Here is a 23,112-nt window from a genome sequence, read left to right on the forward strand (position 1 = left end):
TCTAAAATATAACAAAAATATTAAGCCAAAAATTTCCTCTGAATAGCAAAAATGGATGACACAAAGCTATTTTTACTCTAGAAATAATCTTAACAAGTGTGGTTATCTGATATCCTAAACTATAACTAGAAGGCAGCTGCCAAGGCAAGTCTACAGCAGTCCCAAGAAGTGACAACCTGACAGAAAAGGAGGATGCAGACAAACTATTAAAGGACTTTAAAAAAGGGATAGAAACTATAAAACTATAGTAATCGGGAGCTATTGAGTTTTGGTGCAAGTTGCTACATGAACCACACTTGCCTATGAAGGCATACCTATACACGTTATGTTTACAATAATGACTGCATAATCAATATAAAATTACGTTCAGTATGAATTTTGGAAGGCATTACATTGTAGAAAAAATTTCTCCAAAAAAGCTTAACAAAAGAAGAGAAACATCAGTGGCCTACAGAATTCAATTGGTTTTATACTCCACGAAATTCTAATCTCAAAAGTCAAGAAAAAAAATCTTTCCCAAATCCTTAACTATTAAAATGTTTGTGGATTTGAAGGTTCATGTGTGTTATTTATTTAGAATTTCTCATACAGCTGCACCCAATTTATACATACAGCTAGCACCACAGCATACAGATACAGCAACTCTGGTATAATGGAAAAAATTCAGGATGTGGAATATCTTTAATTGTCCAACCACAGTAGACTGCCCTGTGTGAAGTAAGTGTTCACCAAATATAATATGCTGACAACTGTAATTAATATTATAAGATCATAGAAATTATCTAATATAATTGAAAGAAAGACTGGAATTTTCTAAGAGCAAAGATCAGCAATCATTTATCCCAGAAGAACTAGTGTGAGCGTGTGTGTGAGCGTGTGTGTGTGTGCATGTGTGCTGGTGCACGTGTTGGGAAGTCTTAAACTTCCAGTTTACTGGGGTTTAGCTAACAACATAAGGTTTTTCTAAGAACTTTCCATTAAGGAGCTTATTTCTTCTCATCTAGATAAGTAATTCAAGGACTTCCCAAGAATAATCCTTAGAGTACTGAGGCTTCTGGAAGATAAGGAGGAGACCCCCTCTTTCTATTCTAAGCACCTCCCCTTACCATTGCTTCCCTTCCCATTAATTTACAGGAGTCAAGACTTCGTAATTTTTGCTTTACTTAGAATTGAAACTCCCGCTACTGACACAGATACCAGATCACAAAACAACATCAATCTCAGGACATAGGAGAAAAGAATGTACTAGTAGACAGTAGAGAGGTCCGGGAGAATGTAAGAATTTCTTTTCTCTCAAAACTACTTTAAATGAGTCAGTTTTTAGGAAAATTGGCAGCTAACAATCTAGAAGATACAGCTTTTAAATGTTTCAAAAATTTGTCTTTGAAATACCTACAAAAGTGCTTATTTTTTTTCTTTTTAAAAATCAGGATGGGCTTGGTGCCAAGATTCTACTGCCAAACAAAAGTACCACTTTATCAAGCAATTGCCTAAAAATAAAAGTGTGTTATTTTTGAGACAGAACTGAATTTAGTATTCTGCCACTGCACTTGGGACATTTACTTTAAAAGGCTTTCTTTGTGGCCTGGGAAAATACACGACACCATTGTACCCACCAAATGGGCGGTTATGCCACTTAATGTAGACTGGGACGTGAGTGATGTGGCTCCACGGACGGATGTCCTGGCCAGTCATCCGCCCACATATAGCAGCATCTCTCTCCTGCACGTACCTCCAAATTAAAGCTTGGGTTTTGGTGGAAACTAGTGTATCATAATGCCATATGGACCGCCTTTTTATGACTAGTAACTAAATGTCACAATTTAGGCCAAATGAAACAAAATATTCTTCGTGGCTTTCCTATTTTGAAGTATTTAGAAATCTTCTCTTTTGCTGGAATCATCTGTAACTCAAATAGAGCTACACACCATGAGTCCAATGGATTTATGATATTTCATGGTTTCCCTTTGCCTGGTGGTCTCCAAATTTGGCTGCTCATCATGATGACCTAGGGAATTATTTTAGAAAGCCCATTTCCAGGGCCCCACCGAGACCTACCCTAGAGTCCCTGAGAGTGAGGCCCAGAATTCTACATTTGATTAAGCTCTGCAGGTAACTGTGACAATTGTGAGGATCATCCAGGAGGGGAACTACCGTCACAGCCTCTCTTTCCTAAGTGTTCTGCCGCCTCCCACGGCTCGCTCTCTGTGCACAACGATGTTTGTCTTTTGCTTCCAGGTTAAACGTCTTCTCAGTTTTACCTGCCTTTATATTTTTTCTTGTAAACCACCTTAAGTACTTTGGTAAGGAAAGTGGTGGTAAAACTATCAAATACAGAGATGGTGTTCTTTTCAGTATTTTTATAAAATGGGAAAAAGATTTTAGCAATAACTTTGTCATAACACTGTTTTATGATGGTAAGAAATGAGTCAAATTTACAAAATTCCTGAACATATGTGATCACTTTACAGGAAGAGACAAAATCCAATTTTACTTATTTCCTGGAATTTAGATACTACATATTTTTTATTCAAAATCCACTTTACAATGTAGGTTAGCTCAATTCAATATAGTTCAACAAAGTTTTATTGAGTCCAATCTTAGGCATATAGGATATAGAATTAAGGCCTAGATGGTACCCTTCCTCAAAGAATTCATAACATAGTAAGGAAGTCAGACATATATTTAAAAAAACAGCGTGGAAAAGGTGAAGAAAAAGGTACTGAAGGAACACATTTGAGAAGGATCAACTCTATCAAGGTGGGCAGATATGATGAAAAGTATAGTTTCCTAGGGGAGGTGACACCTAGGTTGGGTCTTACAGCCCAAGAGGATGAACAATACACTACCACAAAACCTGATGCCTCAAAAACATAGACCAACGTGCCTTTCCAACTAAGATGACACTCATTTTGATGTTCAACAACTACTTCCACAGTAGAAACACTGTAATCACCGCTGCAAGACCATGTTCTTTTTCCACCAACAAAAATTTGGGGATATATCATTAAAGGTGTCTACTTAAGAGGCAGAAAGATGGCTTTGCATAATTTATCTTTCTGTGAATCAAGTTCTCATTTCTTTTTTCACGTTCGCTCCTTTCCTCCTCTTTTGAACCCCATGACTCCTCCCAAAAAGTCTTTGGTCTTTATTCTTTTTTTTTTAACTATAATAAACAACACAAAAGATAGAGAACAAAGGAGACACTTTATAACTGAGAGAATCACTGGCAATCATTACACCATATATAAAATGATTCAAATCTTCAGCTTAAGATGGTTTTTATTGGTGTTAGTTCTCTATACAATGAGCTGATAGGGGCTATTAAAACTCTAATAACATCTGACAATAAATGAAAGATATTCTTCAGGGATCAGAAATATTACAATAGCTCAGCAGTATCCAGGTTAAGTGAAGAGACCTCTAAGAACTAAGGTATGTGTTCATCCTTCAGACACTTACCTGGCACTGACTGAAGGGCTAGATGCTGAGGCTATGAAGAGGAGGAGATGGTTCCTTCCTCTGAGGCTCACAATTGGCCAGAGAAGATGCCATCATCACAGCTGACTGTAATACAACATGTCAAGTGCCATAAAGGCTGATGAAAACTGTACTCTGAAAAGAGTAGGGTGGGGAGCCATGATGGACAAGTGAGATTTAGCTGCACTGGTGGGATTGGTGAGGTAATTTTGGGCAGAGAGCCCTGTGTGGGCCAGCAAAGTGTTTGCTGTCCCTTTGCATGAGTAGTGGTGTGGTCACACACAGAATAGTCACACAGAATAGGGTGCTTGTACACACGTGTGTGTGCATGCAGAGGGCTGAGTCGAGGCAGAGGTGGGGCTAGAAAGGCACACTCACCATGTGGAGGGAGACCACCGATAAATGGGACCTGTGTTGAAAACTATCCAGAGAGATTAATTTTTTGAGTACCAGAGGACCTCACGCAGCAACTCATCTATAAGACAATTCCCCTACAAGGATACCAAGAATCTCACCAAGGCAAGGCTCCAGCATCTGATTTAAAAATAATGCTCTTGTAGCTTTGCCTAGGAAGAATTTATACCACATGGGCCACTCATTGAAGAGAAAAAGCATAGTTTTAAAAATTCAATATTAAAATTATTTACAATGTAACATTTTTATTATGATAGGCCCACAAAGTAATAAATAATCAAATGTAATCTATAAAGATCATATTACAGAAGCAGATACTTCCTTCTAAAAGTCAGTTCTCAAGATACAAAACTAGGTAACTAAAGAAAAGATAGTTTTAGACATAAGAATATGCTTCTATTTGAGAAATATTTCTATTTGAGATTAGACTACTTTTTGAGATGTAACAACTTAGTTGTAGGCATAAAGCCATCCAATTTTATTAAAATAGGCTAGTATAGATTTTGTGTCTGAGTGCACGTGCATGCGAGTGTGTGATCACACTCCTATCATTCTTAAACTTCCATGGAGAAGTCTCATAAAACTATCATAAGAATTTAATTGCATATTTTAAAAGAAAGTTCATCCTTTTCTTTTCTGGAATACAGAATTTCAGTTTATTTGGCAGCAGCCATGGAGGCCCAAGTTTAATGACAGCTGATTAAAATTGTCCTTTTTCTTGTTTTTCATTTATTATAAAATTATAAAAGCATTTCTTACTCAGAATGGTTTTCAATTTTCAATATTTTGTATATGCTACGTGTGTCATCTGAGACAGACTATTTCCCCTAAAACATAATCAAAGAGACAAAGACAACATTTGCATTTTCTTTGTTCAAGGTGTTTATTGCATCTCAGAGGGCGTACATGCACTGGGTTTTTAAACTGAAATACAAAGAAAAGCCATTTTGAAATTGGTTTTAGGTAATTTTTCCCCATTACAGTGTATGTTATCCCCACAGTAATTCAGATACAACCACTTTTAAATGGTACCATACATCTATTAAATAATTGGAAAAATAGGCAAACACCTTTCCAACCCAATATGCTTTTACGAAGAGCTGCCAAGCCACTAGCAACACTGATCAACAGTGACCTCATTTATGCATCAAAATCTTAAGCCAAGCCATCAGCACAGACAGTATGACAACAAATTAAAAATTAAAGAATACAGTATGTACAGTAAAGGATACAATTCTTTGAATTAGTTTAAATTCTAATCACAATGGTACAACAAAAGCTACTCTGAGCTCAATTGAGGGATGGAAGAACACTAGTCTACAGAACACACAAAGAAATACTAAATTAACAGATGTACATAAAACCCACAATAAAACAAAAATATCTGCAGTAATCTTTAAATTACAGATACACCTTAGGGTGACTTGTAATCGCTTAAATAGCACATCTCTAATTGCATTTTCACGGACATGGTAGAAACGGACCTGTACTTTTCAGTGCATTTAATCAAGAATGAATAAATAGGTCAATTTAGATGCAAAACCTGTCAAATATAATTAAAATATATATTTTAATATAGCATTGATTAAATATGGAATTCTTCCCATATGATTTTTTCATTCTTGATAAGGTAGCTTCAAGGAGAAATATTTATTATGGACGTTAACCTTTATATTTTTTAAAATAAAATTTCTTAACATATACAGTGCCACAAAAATAAACATTTCTCACAACAGTTGAAGTTCCTGTGATTGGAAAAATGTACTCCACACGGAAAAAAGTTTTGTATATTTAAGAGTGTTTTCCTTACTATCGGATATTATCACACTATGTTTGTAACAGAGATACAGAAGAAAAGAGAATTTACGGGGAGAGTTTAGCTTTGTCCAAAAGTTATATATACATTGAAACCTTCAAAAACACAGACACATCTTTCCAAATGGCTCACCAGACAACAGCTGCGTGATCCGTCCATGGGCGAGGTCCAGAACAGCACTAAAGGCATCGGAAACATCCATTCATTGTTTACATCGTACGACACACAAATAACCCAAATACACTACAATTTTGAGAGTAGGGATAACAGCTAAGGTGGTACACATTCCTAATGTTCACTTTCACAGCTGTGCTACACATTTTGGAAGAGAAGTTATGAGTAAGCATTGGGTTTGGTACTGGTGGCTCACTTTGAAACTCTGAGCATCAATCTTATTTGAAGTCTCCAAACTCATTATTTTTTTCCTATTCAGTCACAAAAACTGCAGCTGGAAAGACAAAAAGCACCTAATTAGAAAACACTGTTGCATACTCCTCACACATTTTACCGCCCTTGCAATTCTACTTCACAGTTACTATGAAAAATCTTTTCGCAAAAGGTTTCCGTATTAACAAATTCACATTTATATACTTTCCCCAATTCTTTAAAACAAGCTTACAATTTCAGCCAGGATACATTTTAAAAAAACTTTTAATGTATAGTTTAATTTTAGAGAAATATCATATCAGCCAAATTTTGAAAATTTGTATACTTATTAGAAATCTTAGTAGTAAGACATTCAGTATCAATTAAGAACAGCTCACCTTTAACAAGGGAGTGAAAAAAAAAAGAACTGCAGTGACTTCCATTATTTTTTGCTTCTTTTCACTTATGGTGCTCACTGAGTCACTAAAGAGTTAAACAAGTGACAGAACAGAAGAGAAGGGAGATGTCCCTGATGACCCCATGGCCTCACTGGGGCCACTCCCCATTTATGCCCCTAGCTAATCCATGCTTCACCAGTCATCTCTGCCAGGAACCTTTCCCTGGGGCCTTGAAGCTTAGCTCTGTGGGTGACTCTCCTTCATGGTAGTGTGTGTGTGTCCCCTGTCAACTGTGAATCTCTGAGGGCAGAGACTGTCTCAAGCACCTCTGTTCCAGGTACTTATCAGAGTTCCTGGCATATGCTGACAGCAATATTTACTGAACGAGAGGTGGACAACAGCTGCTCTCTGCAGTGTCCTTGGTCACTCCTGAAACTTCAATTGCCAAGAAATAAGTGTTCATCATCTTATTTATGCCTACATCAGTCCAGTCTAACTCAAAGTGGAATAGAAACACTGGGCACAGGAGGAATTACTTGGCTGAGATGTCGAGGCTTTAAAATGATAAATTACTAATCTTGTATAAGAAAGAAAATCATAAAGCAAGAATCCACAAAAATCTTAGTAGCCAGTAAAGTAGGCATCTACTAAAAAATATAGGTAGCAGATGTCTAATAAAAATAACACTGGACAGTGGTCCAAAAACTTTGATGCTCTTACTGCTTTTCCAGCTTGATTTTGGGCAAATCACTTAATGCCGAGGATCAGTTCTCTCAGCTGTGAAGATGGAAATGAAAAGTATCTGGCTAGCTTATCTCACAGGCTTTGCTTTCCTACAGAGACGATCAAAGGAGTTAATGACTGGGAAGTGCACACGGAAAGTGCTGTGTAAACGGAAAGCAGCATTATCACCGCTCATCCACATTCGAGAAGTATCTGTCAGGACCTGCCCACTGTGTTAGGGGCTGGGGTTAAGAGTCAACTTTTTTCCTTAATCTGTTTCCTTCTATAAGTCCACTATTAGTCATTTCATAAATTATATTAGCAATTTAAAACTAGAAATGTTAGAAATTCAAAATTCTGCTTGAATGCAGAAATGCAAAGGGCAATAATCTCTAAGCTTTGTTTGATAATGCCAAATAAGGATAAACAAAATAAAAATATGAGTATGTAGCCAAATATATTCTTAGACGATTTCTAAATGCAATATTAAAAAGGTTAGCTTTCTATAAATTCCAGTCATCATGTAATAAAGTGGTAATTATCTAATTTACCAAGTAGCTTGGGCAACTTCTTGCTTTATCCGTATTATCTTTGTGCTTTCCAGTATAAAGACAACTTAGAGGCTTCCCTCTCTCTTAAGTTTATAAATTAAGTAAAACTTAAAAAAATTCATTGATAAAGATAGTTTTCAATATTGATTTAAAAAGTATAAACACTCAAATTACCAGTATATACATGTATGCAAAACAGAGAAGTACAAATATCGTACCTTGAACTAGCTAAGCATTGCACAGGTCATTCTTACAAGCCCACAGGAAAAGCTCAGTATTAGATACCTTAAATTGTTTACAAGAAATCCTTGATGTTAAGATCCGCTAATGGGTCCTTTGCTGGAGGTTTCTTGGGACTCTGAGTGGCAGGTGTAGGGCTTGGAGAAAGCTAATGGGGGAAAAGCGAGCCCAAGAGAGCAGAGATAGAAAGCAAACAGAGAGATAGATAAGCGTTAGGCAGAGCACATACCACAGAAAACAAACATGCAGAAGATTAGACAGCTACAAGTTGACAAAATCGACCTTGTTCTACTTAGTCACAGTGTTATTTTTAATTTTGGATTCGTAAAATACACTTCAAATGATTTCTGCCTTTCTTGAGATCTTTGACATCAAATTTAGCAGAAGTAAAATTTGAGGACTCTGGTAGAACAACAGGCATGTGGGTTAGGGAAGACGCAAAAAACTAGGCACATAAGGAGACTGAATGTACAGGAACGAAAAAATCAACTTCTCTACACAAAAGCATTTTGACTTTGAGTTATTAGTACTACTAAACTAATAAAGGAATTTAAATGACTTTTCTTATAGTGAGAGTGAGTTTTAAGGAAAAACTGAAATAGTTTGCAGAGACCCACTTAAGAAATTACTTAAAATTATTAGCTAAATAGGCTAGGATTTCATATAAAGTATTTGAAGTGAAAACAAGTCAAATTTTGAGGCATTGTTTCAAATGAGCTTTCCCAGTTATTAATGCCACTAAATTCCAACATTCCCTGTCCAGATCGCAGAGAAGACTAATTACTAAATACAACAAGAAAGAGTCATACTGAACTTGCAGCAAAAGAAACCAAGAATTAACTTACCTTTCTTCTGTTTAACTAATACCTACATTATTTCACTGTGTGACAGAAACAAGTTCTGGGAGCAGGCTTATGCAGGAAAGTTAGGGTAGAAGGCCTTGAAAAAGGTCATATCATCTATTCAGAGTAATAACTGACATCTATCCTTCGAATCTAATTAATCTCCTAAGCTTCTAACATGAAGGAAATCTGAGAAATCTAGGACTGTGGGGCAGGGAGGTACGTTTTTATTGGTTCAGTAAACAGAGTCCCAGAAGTAAGGATTTTTAGCTATGTTCCTATATCCAGAAACTACTGATGGACTGCAGTATCTATCAGTCAAATTTCCACTTTTAAAACTGACATCATAGTTCATAGAAAGATCAGGGAAAAACTAACATAAGGCTTGAAGTTGTTTCAAAGATAAGAAACTCAAGGATTGGTCCATAATTAATAAATAGATCAGACGACAATATCATGATACCAACCAACTGAAGAATATTGGAATAGTCCAGGCACCAGTGATGAAAAACCGTTTTGTTTCCTGAAGCTAAAAATTCATGTTTATTTTATTATCTAGTTAATCAGCTACGCTTCTTCTCTGACATGAGAAATACAATCTAAAAACTGTAATATCGCATACCATTTCCTCAATTACTATAAATTCGATTACTGGTTAAAACACTGTTTTCTTTCTTTTTTTTTTTTTTTTTTGAGGAAGATTAGCCCTGAGCTAACTACTGCCAGTCCTCCTCTTTCTGGCTGAGGACGCCTGGCCCTGAGCTAACATTGTGCCCATCTTCCTCTACTTTATACATGGGACGCCTACCACAGCATGGTGTACCAAGCAGTGCCATGTCTGCACCTGGGATCTGAACCGGCAATGCCCGGGCCGCCGAGAAGCGGAACGTGCGAACTTAACCGCTGCGCCACTGGGCTGGCCCCTAAAACACTGTGTTTTCATCCTATCATCTATTTTTCATTTTCATTCTTTGAATAAAGTAAATAAACTGATGCTATATAATTCTGGTATTATGCAGGTAAAAAAACTTCCTTAAATAATAAAATTGCATTAATTTATTTCTAAAGCTTTCAGCACACCAAATACAATAAGATTTTTTAAAAATTTCAATAACATCCTTCCAAGTTCATAAAAATACAAACATCATTCCTTTTTTCAAAATGGTGGTAAAGAGTCATGGATATATACAACCATCAAGGAATCACTCATGACGAATGAGAGCCTTCTTAGAATTTAAATATGTCCAGATCAAACTTTACCTCAACCATTACCCCTAAAGCCTTCCTCACTCCCCCCAAAACAACTCCAGGCAGGGTTCTTCGGTCTCAGAGCAGACTAGAAAATTTCTCGTGAAGCCAGTGCTTTAGTTATGGCCTCGAAGGCTGAGTGTTCCACATTCTAAATCTATGTCTTTCAACACCCAACATTCTTCCTCCTGGTCACTGTGGCTTTCAGGGGCTTAAAGTAAAGAAGCTGAAAGCAAATTTTGGGAACAGGTAGAGGATGGATTTAGACACGAGCACGGAAGCAAAGGGGATTAAAGTACACTCAAAAAGTTCACAGTAGGAATCCCATGGGTGAGATGATATAAATACCCATTTGGTAAATTAAAAATATTATAGAACTGCAACAATTTACTGATATTAAAATATATCTGAGCTATTTGTTTTGGTTTGCTCAGCATGGTGCTAGCAAAGTTACAACTTGACTCCATCCAAGTCAATTTCTCATGGTGAAAACCTCTTTAGTTCTACCTATGCCTCTGCATCTCGGCCAGGCAATTTATAAGAGGAATCAAGAAAGGGTGACTCAGCAACATGACTATCACTATTGGAAGAAAAACAGTTAAAGTGAGTGTATTTTAGCATTTCTAAATGAAGGCAGCAGACCGTGTAGTAAGGAATTTGGCCTCACTTAAAGAGAGATTTGCTCTTTGTCCTGGACTCTGGAAGGTAACCTCAAAACCCTTGCAACCTCCCAAGTGACAGGAATGTCTTTCCTATCCAGAGTGGGTTCCTGGAACCACAACTGAAAGTTTATGTGAAAAAATGATTCAAGGTGGTGGCGGGCCCTACTAGCAAGACCAACCATGTGATTAGAGAGTCAGGTCTTTGGGCCACATGACGTCAGGGTGACCTTCAGGCAAGGGGATGGAGATGGAGTTCGACTACATGGGCAATAATTCAGTCAATCCTATATAAGAACGCCTTAATAAAAACTCTGCATACTGAAGCTCAGATGAGCTTCCTGTGTTGACAATACTGCATGTGAATTGTCATGCACTGCTACCGCCAGGTGGGTAACGCATCCCTGAGGACAAAGACGCTTCATGCTTGGAACCCTCCCAGACTTCACCCTATGCATCTCTTCTTTCGGCTGGATCTAATTTGTCTCTGTTCACCATAATAAAACTGTAATTGTCAATCCAGCGATTTCCTGAGTTCTGTGAGCTGTTCTAGGGAACTATCTAATCTGAGAGTGGTCCTGGGAACACTTAAATTTGTAGTCAGCAGGTATGAACTAAGGGTGGCCTTTGGGACTCCTAAACTTATGCCTGGTGTCTGAAGTGAGGGCAGTTTTGTGAGGACTGCCTCCCCAGACTTTGCAGTTTGGCAAACTCATTGCAGTTAGTGTCACAAATCTTGGGCAAATCTGGAGCACTGTGTCCCTAATCCTGAATTTGGCTAACTCTAACACCTAATAAAACAATGGATGAGAAGTGCTAATTTCTCTGAAAGAAATGCCTAGACACCTTAAACCATCTGGTTGTTCTCAGGAACCATACTGAGTTAAGTAGGACAGGAATGAAGGAACCTTAGGACAGTTAGTTATTTCTATCATTTTCCTCCAAACCTCACACTATTACTAATCTGTCTTCCATGTTCCCTTTATTTCGGAAGCAAAAAATATGAGGATTACGTTAGGTAAAAACATTTTAAAACTGTGCCACATGACAGTTTTATCCTTATAAATTAATGTCATTATTTTGTGGACAGTTTAAAAACTGACCTGTGTGCCAGGTACAGCTGTGGCCCCAAAGGGTGGCCTCATCATGGGCTGTGCAAACATGACTGGCTGCTGAGGCATCATGGGCATGCCCGTCCCAGCAGGAGGCTGAAAGGAAGAATGGTTGACAGCGTGAGTGGAGTCCACCACGGTAACGCCCTGACATTTGTGTCTTTAATGTGCTTCTGACAATTTGTGAGGAATCCATGCCCATGAGAATGTATCACTGTAGTTTTGAATAATGGGCGCTGCGAGGCTGGCAGATAGAGAATCACTGAGATGCAGTAGAAGCTCGGCTGGCCACACAGCATCCTCATCCCAAATGGGCTTTGTGGTTGTTTATTCATCTTCTGTAAGCATAACTCTTGAAGAGATAAAAACTTATTTCTTTATAGAAGATGGCCCTAAAATTTGCTAGTGATAAGCGAAAATCCTTGAATAGTGACTAAAGAGTTGATTTTGATGATTGAGCTCAGAATAGACTTGGCAAATATTACTATAAAATGACATAAGAATGTACTATAGAAATCAATTTTATGGCAGATTATTTTAAGTATCTTACAACTGACTTTATCACTTCAGGTATAGACAGCTTAAGGCCTAAAGCAGATGACTTAACTTTTTAAGTTCTCTTTTATTGCATGTTGGGAAGAATTATATCCTACAGCAGTACTGGTTAATCTGAGACTTGGCAAAGGCCTTGGTAACGTCAATTACCTTTTTTAGCACATTTCATCACTCACCATTCCAAATCCTGCTCCAGGTTGTCCAACAGGTGGGGCCCCAGCAACAGGAGGAACAGAACTAGTTGGAGGTACAGTTCCTTGCTACCAAAAAAACATAAAACACACACACACACAAAACAACAAACAAACAAAAAGAACCGACATAACTTGGTTTTAAAGTGACAGAATATAATTTTAAAATGCATGCTCCTTAGGATGTGTGGATATGTAAAGAAATCTCAAATTTCAGTTTTAAATAAAAAAAAAAATGGCTCTAGAACCATGCCAATGATATGAGCAAGGTTACTAACTTGATGTTCACTGTTGTGGTGCTATTTGCGCTCAGTGGCTTGCAGCTTATGCACAGCATCGGGCTTCCTCTCTACCTTCTTATACCCACCTCACTTTAAACAAGTCAAACTTCTCTAAGCTTGTCTTTTTCTATCATTATATCCTCCGACAGGTAATGATTAGACATCTGAGGAATGCGCTATCATTTACATTTTCAGTGCCTGGTTTCCACTTCCCCCCTATTTTTGTATTATGCTCTCCTGGGTTATACTTGCTTCTGACTTTTGAACATTTGTACATGGACCAAAATTAATTCTAAAGTTTAGGAAGCATTTAGAAGTCTGCACATAATCATAATATAGCACACATATCCCATTTCATGTATAGGTCTGATAGTTTTCAGTCATACACCAAAACCCCCTAATATTTCTCATATGTTTAAAATTAACCCTACCGTAATCCCTTAAATTCAAGTAACCATTTGAGCAAAATCCTAATTAAAAAACTATAGTGATGTCAGCAAACATGATGAAGTAAGGACTCCAAAAGTCTCCCTAAGCCACAAAATCAATTAAAAACAGGCAAAAACTGTCAGAATCAACTATTGTGGAACTTGAGATACTAACTAAAAGCTTGCAGCAACCTAGAAAGAACTTATTCAAGAAAATCAGCTGAATCTTGGTGAGAATAGTGAGCTTTGTGGCATTTTAACTTACCCTATTTCCATCCACTGTAATCTTGAAAATAACAGCACAGATTCCCAGTAACAGTATCAGAGGGAGCAGAATATATTTAATTTTTGTGTTTAATTTAATAATATTTAATTATTTGTTTTGTCTTGTCTGCGTGGTTCCCTGGAAAGACTGGCTCAAAAGGATTGTGTCTGCCTCACAAAACTGGGAATGCGCCTAGTGCTAAAGTTGTTACCTGAAGCCATTTGTGGAAAATATTTACAGGCAAATGTTTTAGTTGTTACTGTCTTGGGCAATGGATAACAGTCAGGGAAAACAGTAGACTAAACAAAAAGCTTGGGAGGAAAGGCTGGAGGATGAGACGCTTTGGGGATTAAAAATTTGAAAAGCTCAGACATACTCCTGGGCATTTAGAAGGCCATGCACATTCCCAGGGCTTTGTGCATGCTCAGGAAAGACTTGAAAAGCCTTTGGCTGACCCTGAGGCTCTGAAAAAGCAGTAAGGCAGTGACTGCCAAGGCAGAGTTGCAAACTGCCTGGTTGAGTTGAAAACATGCCCCAACACATACTCAGAGCCCCTCTGCAAAGACTGGGAGATATTTTTGGTTCCAGGAGTTTATGTAGTATCTGCCTAATCATTAGCTGACCACTTAGCTAAAGGAACGAGACTTCAATGGTCACACAGAACAAAGAATACAGACTACAGAATTAGCTCAGAATGGTCGCACACACATAAATGACAACTACAAATAGTCGCAATAATAAAACTTGGGAAGGGGGTAGAATCTAACTTCCAGAGTTGTCACATTATAGTATTCAAAATATCTAGGTTTCAACAAAAAATTATGAGGCATATAAAGAAACAAGAACATATAGCCCATATGCAAGAGAAAGATCTCAAATCAATAACTTAAACTTCCACCTTAAGAAACTAGAAAAAAGAAGAACAAACTAAAGTCAAAGTAAGCAGAGGAAGGAGATAATATATATTAGAGTGGAAACAAATTAAACAGAATGGAAAAACAAAAGAGGAAATAGAAGAAACAGAAAGTTGGTTCTTTGAAAAGATCAGCAAAATTAACAAACTTTCAGGTAGCCAAACCAAGAAAAAAGGAGAGAAACTTAAATGATCAAAACAGGAAAAGAATTAGGGACATTACTACCAACATTACAGAAACAAAAAAGATTATAAAGAAATATTATGAGAAATTATATGCTAAAACACTAGCTAAGATAGATGAAACGGTCAAATTCCTAGAAAGACACAAACTTCCAAAACTGACTCAAGAGGAAATAAAAAATCTAAACAGATGTATAACAAGTAAAGAGACTGAGTCACTAATAAAAAAAACTTCCATCACAGAAAGTCCAGAACCAGATGCCTTCACTGGTGAATTCTATTAAATGTATAAAGAAGAATTAATATCAAGCCTTCTCAAGCTCTCCAAAAGAAAAGAGAAGAGGAATACTTCCTAATCATTCTTTGATGCCAGTATTACCCTGATATCAAAGCCAGACAGGGACATTGGAAGAAAACTATAACTAACATCCTTTATGATCATTGATGCAAAAGTTCTCAACAAAATACTAGCATATTAAATACAAAGAGCATATTAAAAGAATTACATACCATGACCAAGAGAGATTTATCCCGGGAATGCAAGGTTGGTTCAATCAGTGTGATATGTTATATTAATAGAATACAAAAAAAACCCCCCACATGATCATCTCAATAGATGCAGAAAGAGCATCTGACAAAATCCAACACCCGTTCCTGACCATGAAAAATCCACTCAGCAGGGGCTGGCCTGGTGGTGTAGTGGTTAGATTTACATGCTCCACTTTGGGGCCTTTGGGTTTGGCGGTTCGCATGCCCAGCATGGACCTACGTACCACTTATCAAGCCATGCTGTGGCAGGCGTCCCACATATAAAACAGAGGAAGATGGACACAGATGTCAGTTCAGGGCCAATTTTCCTCAGCAAAAAGATGAGGATTGGTGGCAGATGTTAGTTCAGGGCTAATCTTCCTTAAAGAAAACAAACAAAAAAAAAAACAAGAAACTACTCAACAAAATAGAAGGGAAATTTCTCAACCTGATAAAGAGCATCTATAAAGAACCACCTATGGCTAACAGCATACTTAATGTACGTAATGTAATACTGAAAGCTTTCTGCTTAAGAACAAGACAAAGATGTACTGGAAGTTATAGTCAGAACAATTAGGGAAGAAAAAGAAATAAACAGCATCCAGATAAGAAAGGAAGAAATAAAACTACCTTTATTTGTAGATGACATGATCTTATATATAGAAAACCCTAAAGAATACATACACAAAAAAAACTATCAGAGTTAGTAAACAAGTTCAGCAAAGCTGCAGGATACAAATCAATATACAAAACTCAGTGTAGTGTTCATTGTACACTAGCAACGAACAATCAAAAAATGCAATTACAAAAACAAATTTAATTTACAATAGCATTAAAAATAATAAAATACTTGGAAATAAATTTGACAAGTACAAGACTTGTACACGGACAACTAATAAACCTTGTTGTAAAAATTAAGACTTAGGTAAACAGAAAGACATCTATGGACATGAATTGGAACACTTAATATTATTAAGATGGAATACTTCCCAAATTGCCTTATAGTTTCAGTGCAAACCCTACTAAAATTTCAACTGCTTTTTTTTGAAAAACGGACAATCTGAACCTAAAATTTATATGGAAACGCAAGGGACCCAGAATAGCCAAACAATCTTGAAAAAGAACTAATTTGGAGGACTCACACTTCCTGGTTTTAAAACTTACAACTAAACTACATTAATCTTAAGTGTGGTACTGGCATAAGGACAGACATATAGATCAATATAACAGAATAAAGAGTCTGGAAATAAACCCATACGTCTATGGTTAATTGATTTCTGACAAGGATGCCAAGACTAATAAAGATAGAAAGAATAGTCTTTTCAACAAATGGTTCTGGGACAACCGGATTTCCATGTGCAAAACAACACATTTGGATCCTTATCTCACACCATATATGAAAATGAGCCAAAAATAGGTCAAAGACCTAATGTAAGACATAAAACTATACAACTCTTGGAAAGAAATGAGACAGGAATCAGCCTAAGGAGACAGGGTCATCCGCAAGGCCCCTGGCCTAACAAGATAAATCTCCTGACCCATCAGCAAGCTAAGCGAATCACGTAGAGACCACCAAGACCCACATTCTGCAGTTTCAGGACTTTCCTAGGCTTATACATGTGCCCTAGTACCCAGGAGTTGAGAGAAGGTGACCCTAGCCCCATTAGCATAGTAAAAATCACACCCAAGGGTGGAGAGCTAGCATGCTAATGATACGTGTGATGCATGTGGTGGCATGTTGAACAACAGTGCAAGCACAATAAAAACCCTGCCTCTACATGCCATGACAAGGCCCTCTTCCCCAGCTTTGGTCTAATAAAAGCCCTACAATCCTGATCCCTAATGAGCCGGTCACCTGCCCCTTTCCTTTCCATACTGCCTCCCTTGTGCCTCTCCTGTGCATATGCTAATAAACTTTTACTTTTCCCATTTGTTGTCTCTCTTGATTTCTGTCCTGAGGGAAAACAAGAACTCAATGCTCCAGTAACAGAAACACTGGTGTAAATCTTCAAGACCTTGGATTAGGCAATGAATTCTTAAATATGATATCAAAGGAACAAGCAACAAAAGAAAAATCAGATAAAATGGAGTTTATTAAAATAAAAACTTTCGTGCATCAAAGAACACTATAAAAAATGAAAAGACAATTCAAGAATGGGAGAAAATATTTGCAAATGATGTATCTGATAAGCATCTAGTATCTAGAATATACAAAGATCTCTTAGAACTCAACAATAAAAAGATAACCCAATTATAAAATGGGCAAAGGATGTGAACAGACATTTCTCCAAAAAAGATAGGCAAATAGCCAATAGCACACGAAAAGATGTTTAACATCATTAGTCCTTAGGGAAACGCATATCAAGACCACAATTGAAACCCTGTGCGTTACTGGTGGAAACATAAAGTGATGCAGCTGCTGTGGAAAAATCTGGTAGTTCCTCGAAAACCTTAACACAGAGTTACACATGGCCTAGCAATTCCATTCCTAGGTATATATGCAAGAGAATTGAGGACATATATTCACACAAAAATTTGTATCTGAATAACAGAAGTATTTTTCACAATGGCCAAAAAGTGGATGCAACACAAATGTCAATCATTTGATGAATGAATAAACAAAATGTGGCATATCCAAACAATGGAGTATTCAGCCATAAAAAAATGAATGAATTATTGATACATGCTACAACATGGATGAACCTTGAAGGCACTATGCCAAGTGAAAGAAGCCAGGCACAAAAGGCTACGTATTACATGATTCTGTTTATACGAAATACCTAGAGTAGGCAAATCCATGGAAAGAGAGAGTAAATTACTGGATGCCAGGGGACAGGGAGGGGGGAAATGGGAAGTGACTGTGTTCCTTTTCAGGGTGACGGGGATATTCTGGAATTAGATAATGGTGATGGTTTCTCATCATAAATATACTAAAAATCATCAAATTATACACCTTAACATTATAAAAATGGTGAATTTAACATTATGTGAATATTATCTCAAAAAAAATTAAAATAAAAAAAGAAAATACCGAAGGGTAGCAGATGATGCCACCCCTAGACATGCCTCTTTGGCATAAGGATTTTTTTGAGCTCATTAATTTCAGAAACAGCAGATGCAGGAGAAGCTCTGCAAACAGAATCGAAGTTACACTTTCGTAAGGGCCATTTACTTTTACAAAGGAAATCTCATTTCTAAGGGTGTCTCCCTCTCTGCCCCAGAAGAGAAAGATGACTAAATCACAAGAGAATCTGATCCATGGAGAAGGCACTGACTTAAACCGACATAACAAACCTTACCTTTGCTACCCTGCCTCTCCTGGAACCTCCTCATAACTGGCCTCCCACTCCTTTCTTTCTTTCATCTTCGGCTGAAGGTGGTATTTAAGCCAGCGGCTTAGCTCACCTCTGAGTTTTTCCTGGTTATTTCCCATCTATACATGAGATATACACATTAATAAACTTCTGTTTTTCTCTTGTCAATCCGTCCTTTATTACAGGAGTCTCAGCCAAAAACTCAGGAGGCTAGACAGAAAGTTATTTTTCCTCCCTACAGTACAAGGGTTATATTTCAGACTCACTCTTTACTCATCATTTCAACAGGCTAGGTGGCAGGCTATTTACCAGACCCAAATTTATCATTAGGACTTAAAGGTATAAAAACAAAAGTTTTTACTAGTTAGCAAAATAAAAGAACCTGCAGAAATTCCTGACCAAATAAATGGGTCAAATAATCTAAAGAGTCTGTTATTTCGCTCACATGGTAGATTAATTCTTAATAATATATTCCTCAAATTCTATTTATCTTAAGGGTTTTGTTTTGTTTTTTTCCTTTTTCAACACTTAACTGAATATTTTATCTACAGGCATATAAAGACGAGTTGCTTTCAGGGCAAGAACTGTGGATTCTGTGACTTCCTATAAAATGCACTTATTTCTGAATTGCAATTATCTTCCCACTTCGTATGGTGGAAACTTAACAGGTCTGTGGTGCATTGGAAAATAGAACTAAGTAACCCTGGAAACACAGGGCTCCTGATGGCCAGGATGATAGAGCCCTGCCAGCAGACATACTTCAAATATTCAAGTCCTGTTAAGGTTTTTAGATATAACGTGGGTTCTGCGATCTCAAAACTTTTATAGCTGTGCTTCCAAGCAATTGAGGGAAATCTGAAACAAGGGGAGGAAGTAATCTTAGCTCTTGTCTATCAATAACAACTTTAAAAGGCAGCGAATGGACCCTCTCGCCCACATCTGCCCCTTCATCTCCTTCTCAGAAGGAAAGGCCTGCGGACCACCAGGGAGATTTGCAAACACCGCTTTGCTGCTTCGGAAGCACAAGTGTCTGCTGTCTTTTTTCTTTTTCTTGAATATTCTTAGAAAAAGAAACTCAAACATATCTTAAGAGATAGGAAAATAGGAAGGGGTGGGGTGGGGGGAGGTCTCAGAAAGCCAGAGGCCCTCAGAAAGATTTCTTAAGTAAAAGTAAAAGCAAAGCCAAGGCTTTGTTAAGGGAGCTTTGCTGTAAATGGTCTAAATGGCAGTGAACTTACATAGACCACATATAAGACCAAGTGAGAGCTAAGCAAGATGAAAGAACTCTCCATGTGGGAGCCTTTATATTGTTGCCTAAAAGGTTAAAGAGAATGAACAAAAGAAACAGAACTATACGCAACTCTGCCCTCCTAATGAATTCTTTCTGTTGTTCTAATTTCTCTTTCCACAGCGGCTGTGGATACTTTATGCTAAAGACTACCGTCTTTAACTTTCTGGAGTTTAATTACTAACAACTTAAAGTTTTTTGCTTCATAACAAAGATGAGTTTAGGGGTTTAAAAAGTGAGAATATTAACCTCAGTCTCAGAGATGGTGCCTGCCAATCACACAGCTGGCAGCTTGTTCTGAAGAAGCCAAACAGTTGTTAATTCAGCATTTGATGAATTCTTAACCTTCTACAGTTAAATCTTGATCTCGTGGGTGGGGTGCAGGTGATGGGCAAAGAAGGTCTCCAACTTCATACTACATCTAAAGTGCTTCTCCCTTCTTCTCCTTCTTGGTTAACAGCCTCATTATTTAGCAAACTGCCCCACGGAGAAACCTGAGTAACCACTGTCTTGGCGGCCTCATTCACAACGATGTCTAGTTGTGTGGATTCTGCCTGAGGATTTTCTTTCTCCTCCTTTCCACCTTCACCTCAGGCTCTCAACTATTTTTGTTGTTGTTGTTTTTAAAGATTGCCACCTGAGGTAACAACTTGCCAATCTTCTTTTTCTTTTTTTCCTGCTTTTTCTCCCCAAATCCCCCCAGTACATAGTTGCACATTTAATTGTGGGTCCCTCTAGTTGTGTGATGTGGGACGCCACCTCAACATGGCCTGACAAGCAGCGCCATGTCCACGCCCAGGATCCGAACCGGCGAAACCCTGGGCTGCCGAAGCAGAGCGCATGAACTTAACCACACCGCCAGGGGGCCGGCTCGGTTTTTGTTTTTGTTTTTGACCTACAGCTGATCACTCAGCACCAGTACTCTCCCCGCCTTTCCTCCACTCCTCTTCACTCCACCCCAGACTCTGCTGCCATGGTGGCTGTCCTGAAACCAACCTGTTAGAAAAACAACGAAAACCTTCAACCTGCTACGGGCAACATCACTAAAGAATAAACTCCTCCAAGCAGCACATAAGGCCTCTCTCATTTTGCACAGATGAGAAGAGGAAAACTAATTCCTTTAATTTGGTAACGATAATATGAATTGTGAGATTTCACATCAATAATGTAACATTAACAGATTTAAAAGATCAGTTCTAAAGAAGCTTCTTCTTTCTTTACAGATTTTATTTACATTTATTGAATTTCTCTCCCTCTACCCCCAACAAGAGAGTGGCTCTCAAATGTTTTTGTATCTACCAATGGAATGCAGCCCCCTAGGCCTGGAGTGCTACCTGCTATGGTCTCAGCCTTGGGGCCACCAGTCACAGGTAAATGCCTGGGGTCCTAGGGCAATAATTATGCTCCCTTCACCCTCAAACAAGTCCTGGTTTGGTCAATAAATTATATGATCATCCTAGGCATAGGTCAGTTTAAAAGAGATACATAGTTTTCTACTAAGTATCTGATAAATAAATGAAAAGCAATAGGATACACTGGAGTACCTGAGGAAGCCACTTAGTGTGAAAGGAATTCATCCTGACCTTGTTTTTCCAAAAGGGCCTGATGTGGCCTGTTGAGCATGCATTGTACATCTGCTTTAGACATTTACTATGTCCCAAAGACAAGAACGATGCCCTTAAAGACAGGGATGTAGCTTCCCCCACATCGGCATTTCTCTAAGGATAAGCATCTCTTCCCGGAAACTAAGGATTAATTACCGACCTGCTGTGCTCACCTTGTGACCACTGACCTGCTGACCACTGACCTGTTTGGCAGCTAAGCATCTCATGACAGCAGTAAAAGAGCTTTTCCTGTCATACGTGATGTATGCTCCTTGTTCCAAGATGGCATATAACCACTCTGTACACCCCACTTCTTTGGGGTCCTTCCTTCCTTGGGGAAGGCAGGCCCTGGGCTAAACTCCTCAGACCTGGCTCATAATAAACTCACTCCAATTTTGATTTATAGATTGATTATGGATTATTTGCGTTGACATATCCTTTGTAAAAATTAAAATGGAACTCTTTATTTTAGAGCTAAATACAAAACTGGTCCTCTTAAGCATTGTTTTTAAATAATGCAGAGAAAGCCTTAAAGAGATAAGTACCTAGACACAACAGGCAATTTTCTCCTTGTTATTGGTTAGAAATCACTTTTTAAAATTAAGTGCTTTCAGACTTTGAACTCACCAAATGCAGAGAACATTAGTCCCTGAAATTCTCTTCTCTTACTAACAGCGTGGGGCAGGGTGGGGAGACCAGAGGAAACCAGTTTCAAGAACCCAAGTCTGAGCACAGAATGCATTTTCCTATGGAAACTACAGCACAAACTCTAATTCAATTAATACCATTGTACTGTTTGGTGGTAAATTTCGGTTCAAAAGTCCTTTTTTGGACTAGTGTCAACTTATTTTTATTTATAAAACTGCTAAAAAATGTTTAATATAAAAAACATTACTATTTATAAAATTATTTAAAAGACAATATGTTCTAAATTTCAAAACTCAGATATTTAAATTAATTTCAGGTATACAATGTTTTTCTTGGAGTCTACCTAAAACATTAATATTCTAATTTATATTAATTCACTTCCATGCATGTTTGTCTGGTTGGGGTCAGTGGGTGACGGTTAGGAATTAGTTTAGGCAACATGACAGAGCGGCATCAAGAAAGCTCCAAGACTGGTGTCCTAAATTTAGACAGGCGAAGGTGGTAAGCAAAGGGGAAAAATTATGAGCAAGCTCGGGAAACAGTGACTAGCTTAGTTTTGCTAAACATGGGGCATATATGGGAAAACAGTATATTTTGCAACCAGGGGAAACATCCTTTTTGTGGTGGCAAATTTCACAAAATAATAATTAGTCAATTTCTGGTGACAGGTTCTTTCACAGAGTGAATGGTGGTATTAATATATTAATAGAGATTTAATATACAGAAATGAAACCTATTTAAATCTTACAGAAGAGATGGTGTTAGTAGTTTAAAAAATGGTGAGCAAAATTGATAGGATTTTAAAACAAAAGTTCACTTACACAATAGAACACTGCCCAATCTTTCTGGTAAGAAAAAAAGTTTTCATTACTTATCAAGACAGTCAGGAAATTTGGGCAAAAAATGCGATAAAATATAGATAATAATCAATATTAAGTGCTTTTGAAAAATCATTTCCATAATTGTACAAATATAGAACTAATATCTTAGGAAGCATGAATACTATTTTGAAATAATTAAAGTAAAAAATAGGTCATAATCTTTACTAAATGTGAAGTCAAGAGA

General features: G+C 37.6%; 1 protein-coding gene across 50 annotated transcripts in view; it reads right to left on the reverse strand.

Annotated features, from left to right (window-relative positions):
• Positions 1-4,758: 4,758 nt before the first annotated feature.
• SNAP91 (synaptosome associated protein 91) overlaps positions 4,759-23,112 on the reverse strand; it is a 141,696-nt gene continuing 123,342 nt past the window's right edge. For 17 of the 50 annotated variants that reach the window (XM_070225227.1, XM_070225226.1, XM_070225244.1 and 14 more), the window contains 5 exons: positions 22,869-22,892; positions 12,581-12,664; positions 11,841-11,945; positions 8,034-8,136; positions 4,759-6,158 (listed from right to left, as the gene is read on the reverse strand). In XM_070225227.1, the coding sequence (XP_070081328.1) occupies positions 8,044-8,136; positions 11,841-11,945; positions 12,581-12,664; positions 22,869-22,892 (306 nt within the window). In that variant the 3' untranslated portion in view covers positions 4,759-6,158; positions 8,034-8,043. The remainder of the gene's footprint in view (positions 6,159-8,033; positions 8,137-11,840; positions 11,946-12,580; positions 12,665-22,868; positions 22,893-23,112) is intronic. The other 33 variants (XM_070225241.1, XM_070225235.1, XM_070225234.1 and 30 more) reach the window with 5 other exon arrangements.

This window comes from Equus caballus, chromosome 10 (genome assembly GCF_041296265.1).
Source record: "Equus caballus isolate H_3958 breed thoroughbred chromosome 10, TB-T2T, whole genome shotgun sequence".
NCBI lineage: Eukaryota > Metazoa > Chordata > Mammalia > Perissodactyla > Equidae > Equus > Equus caballus.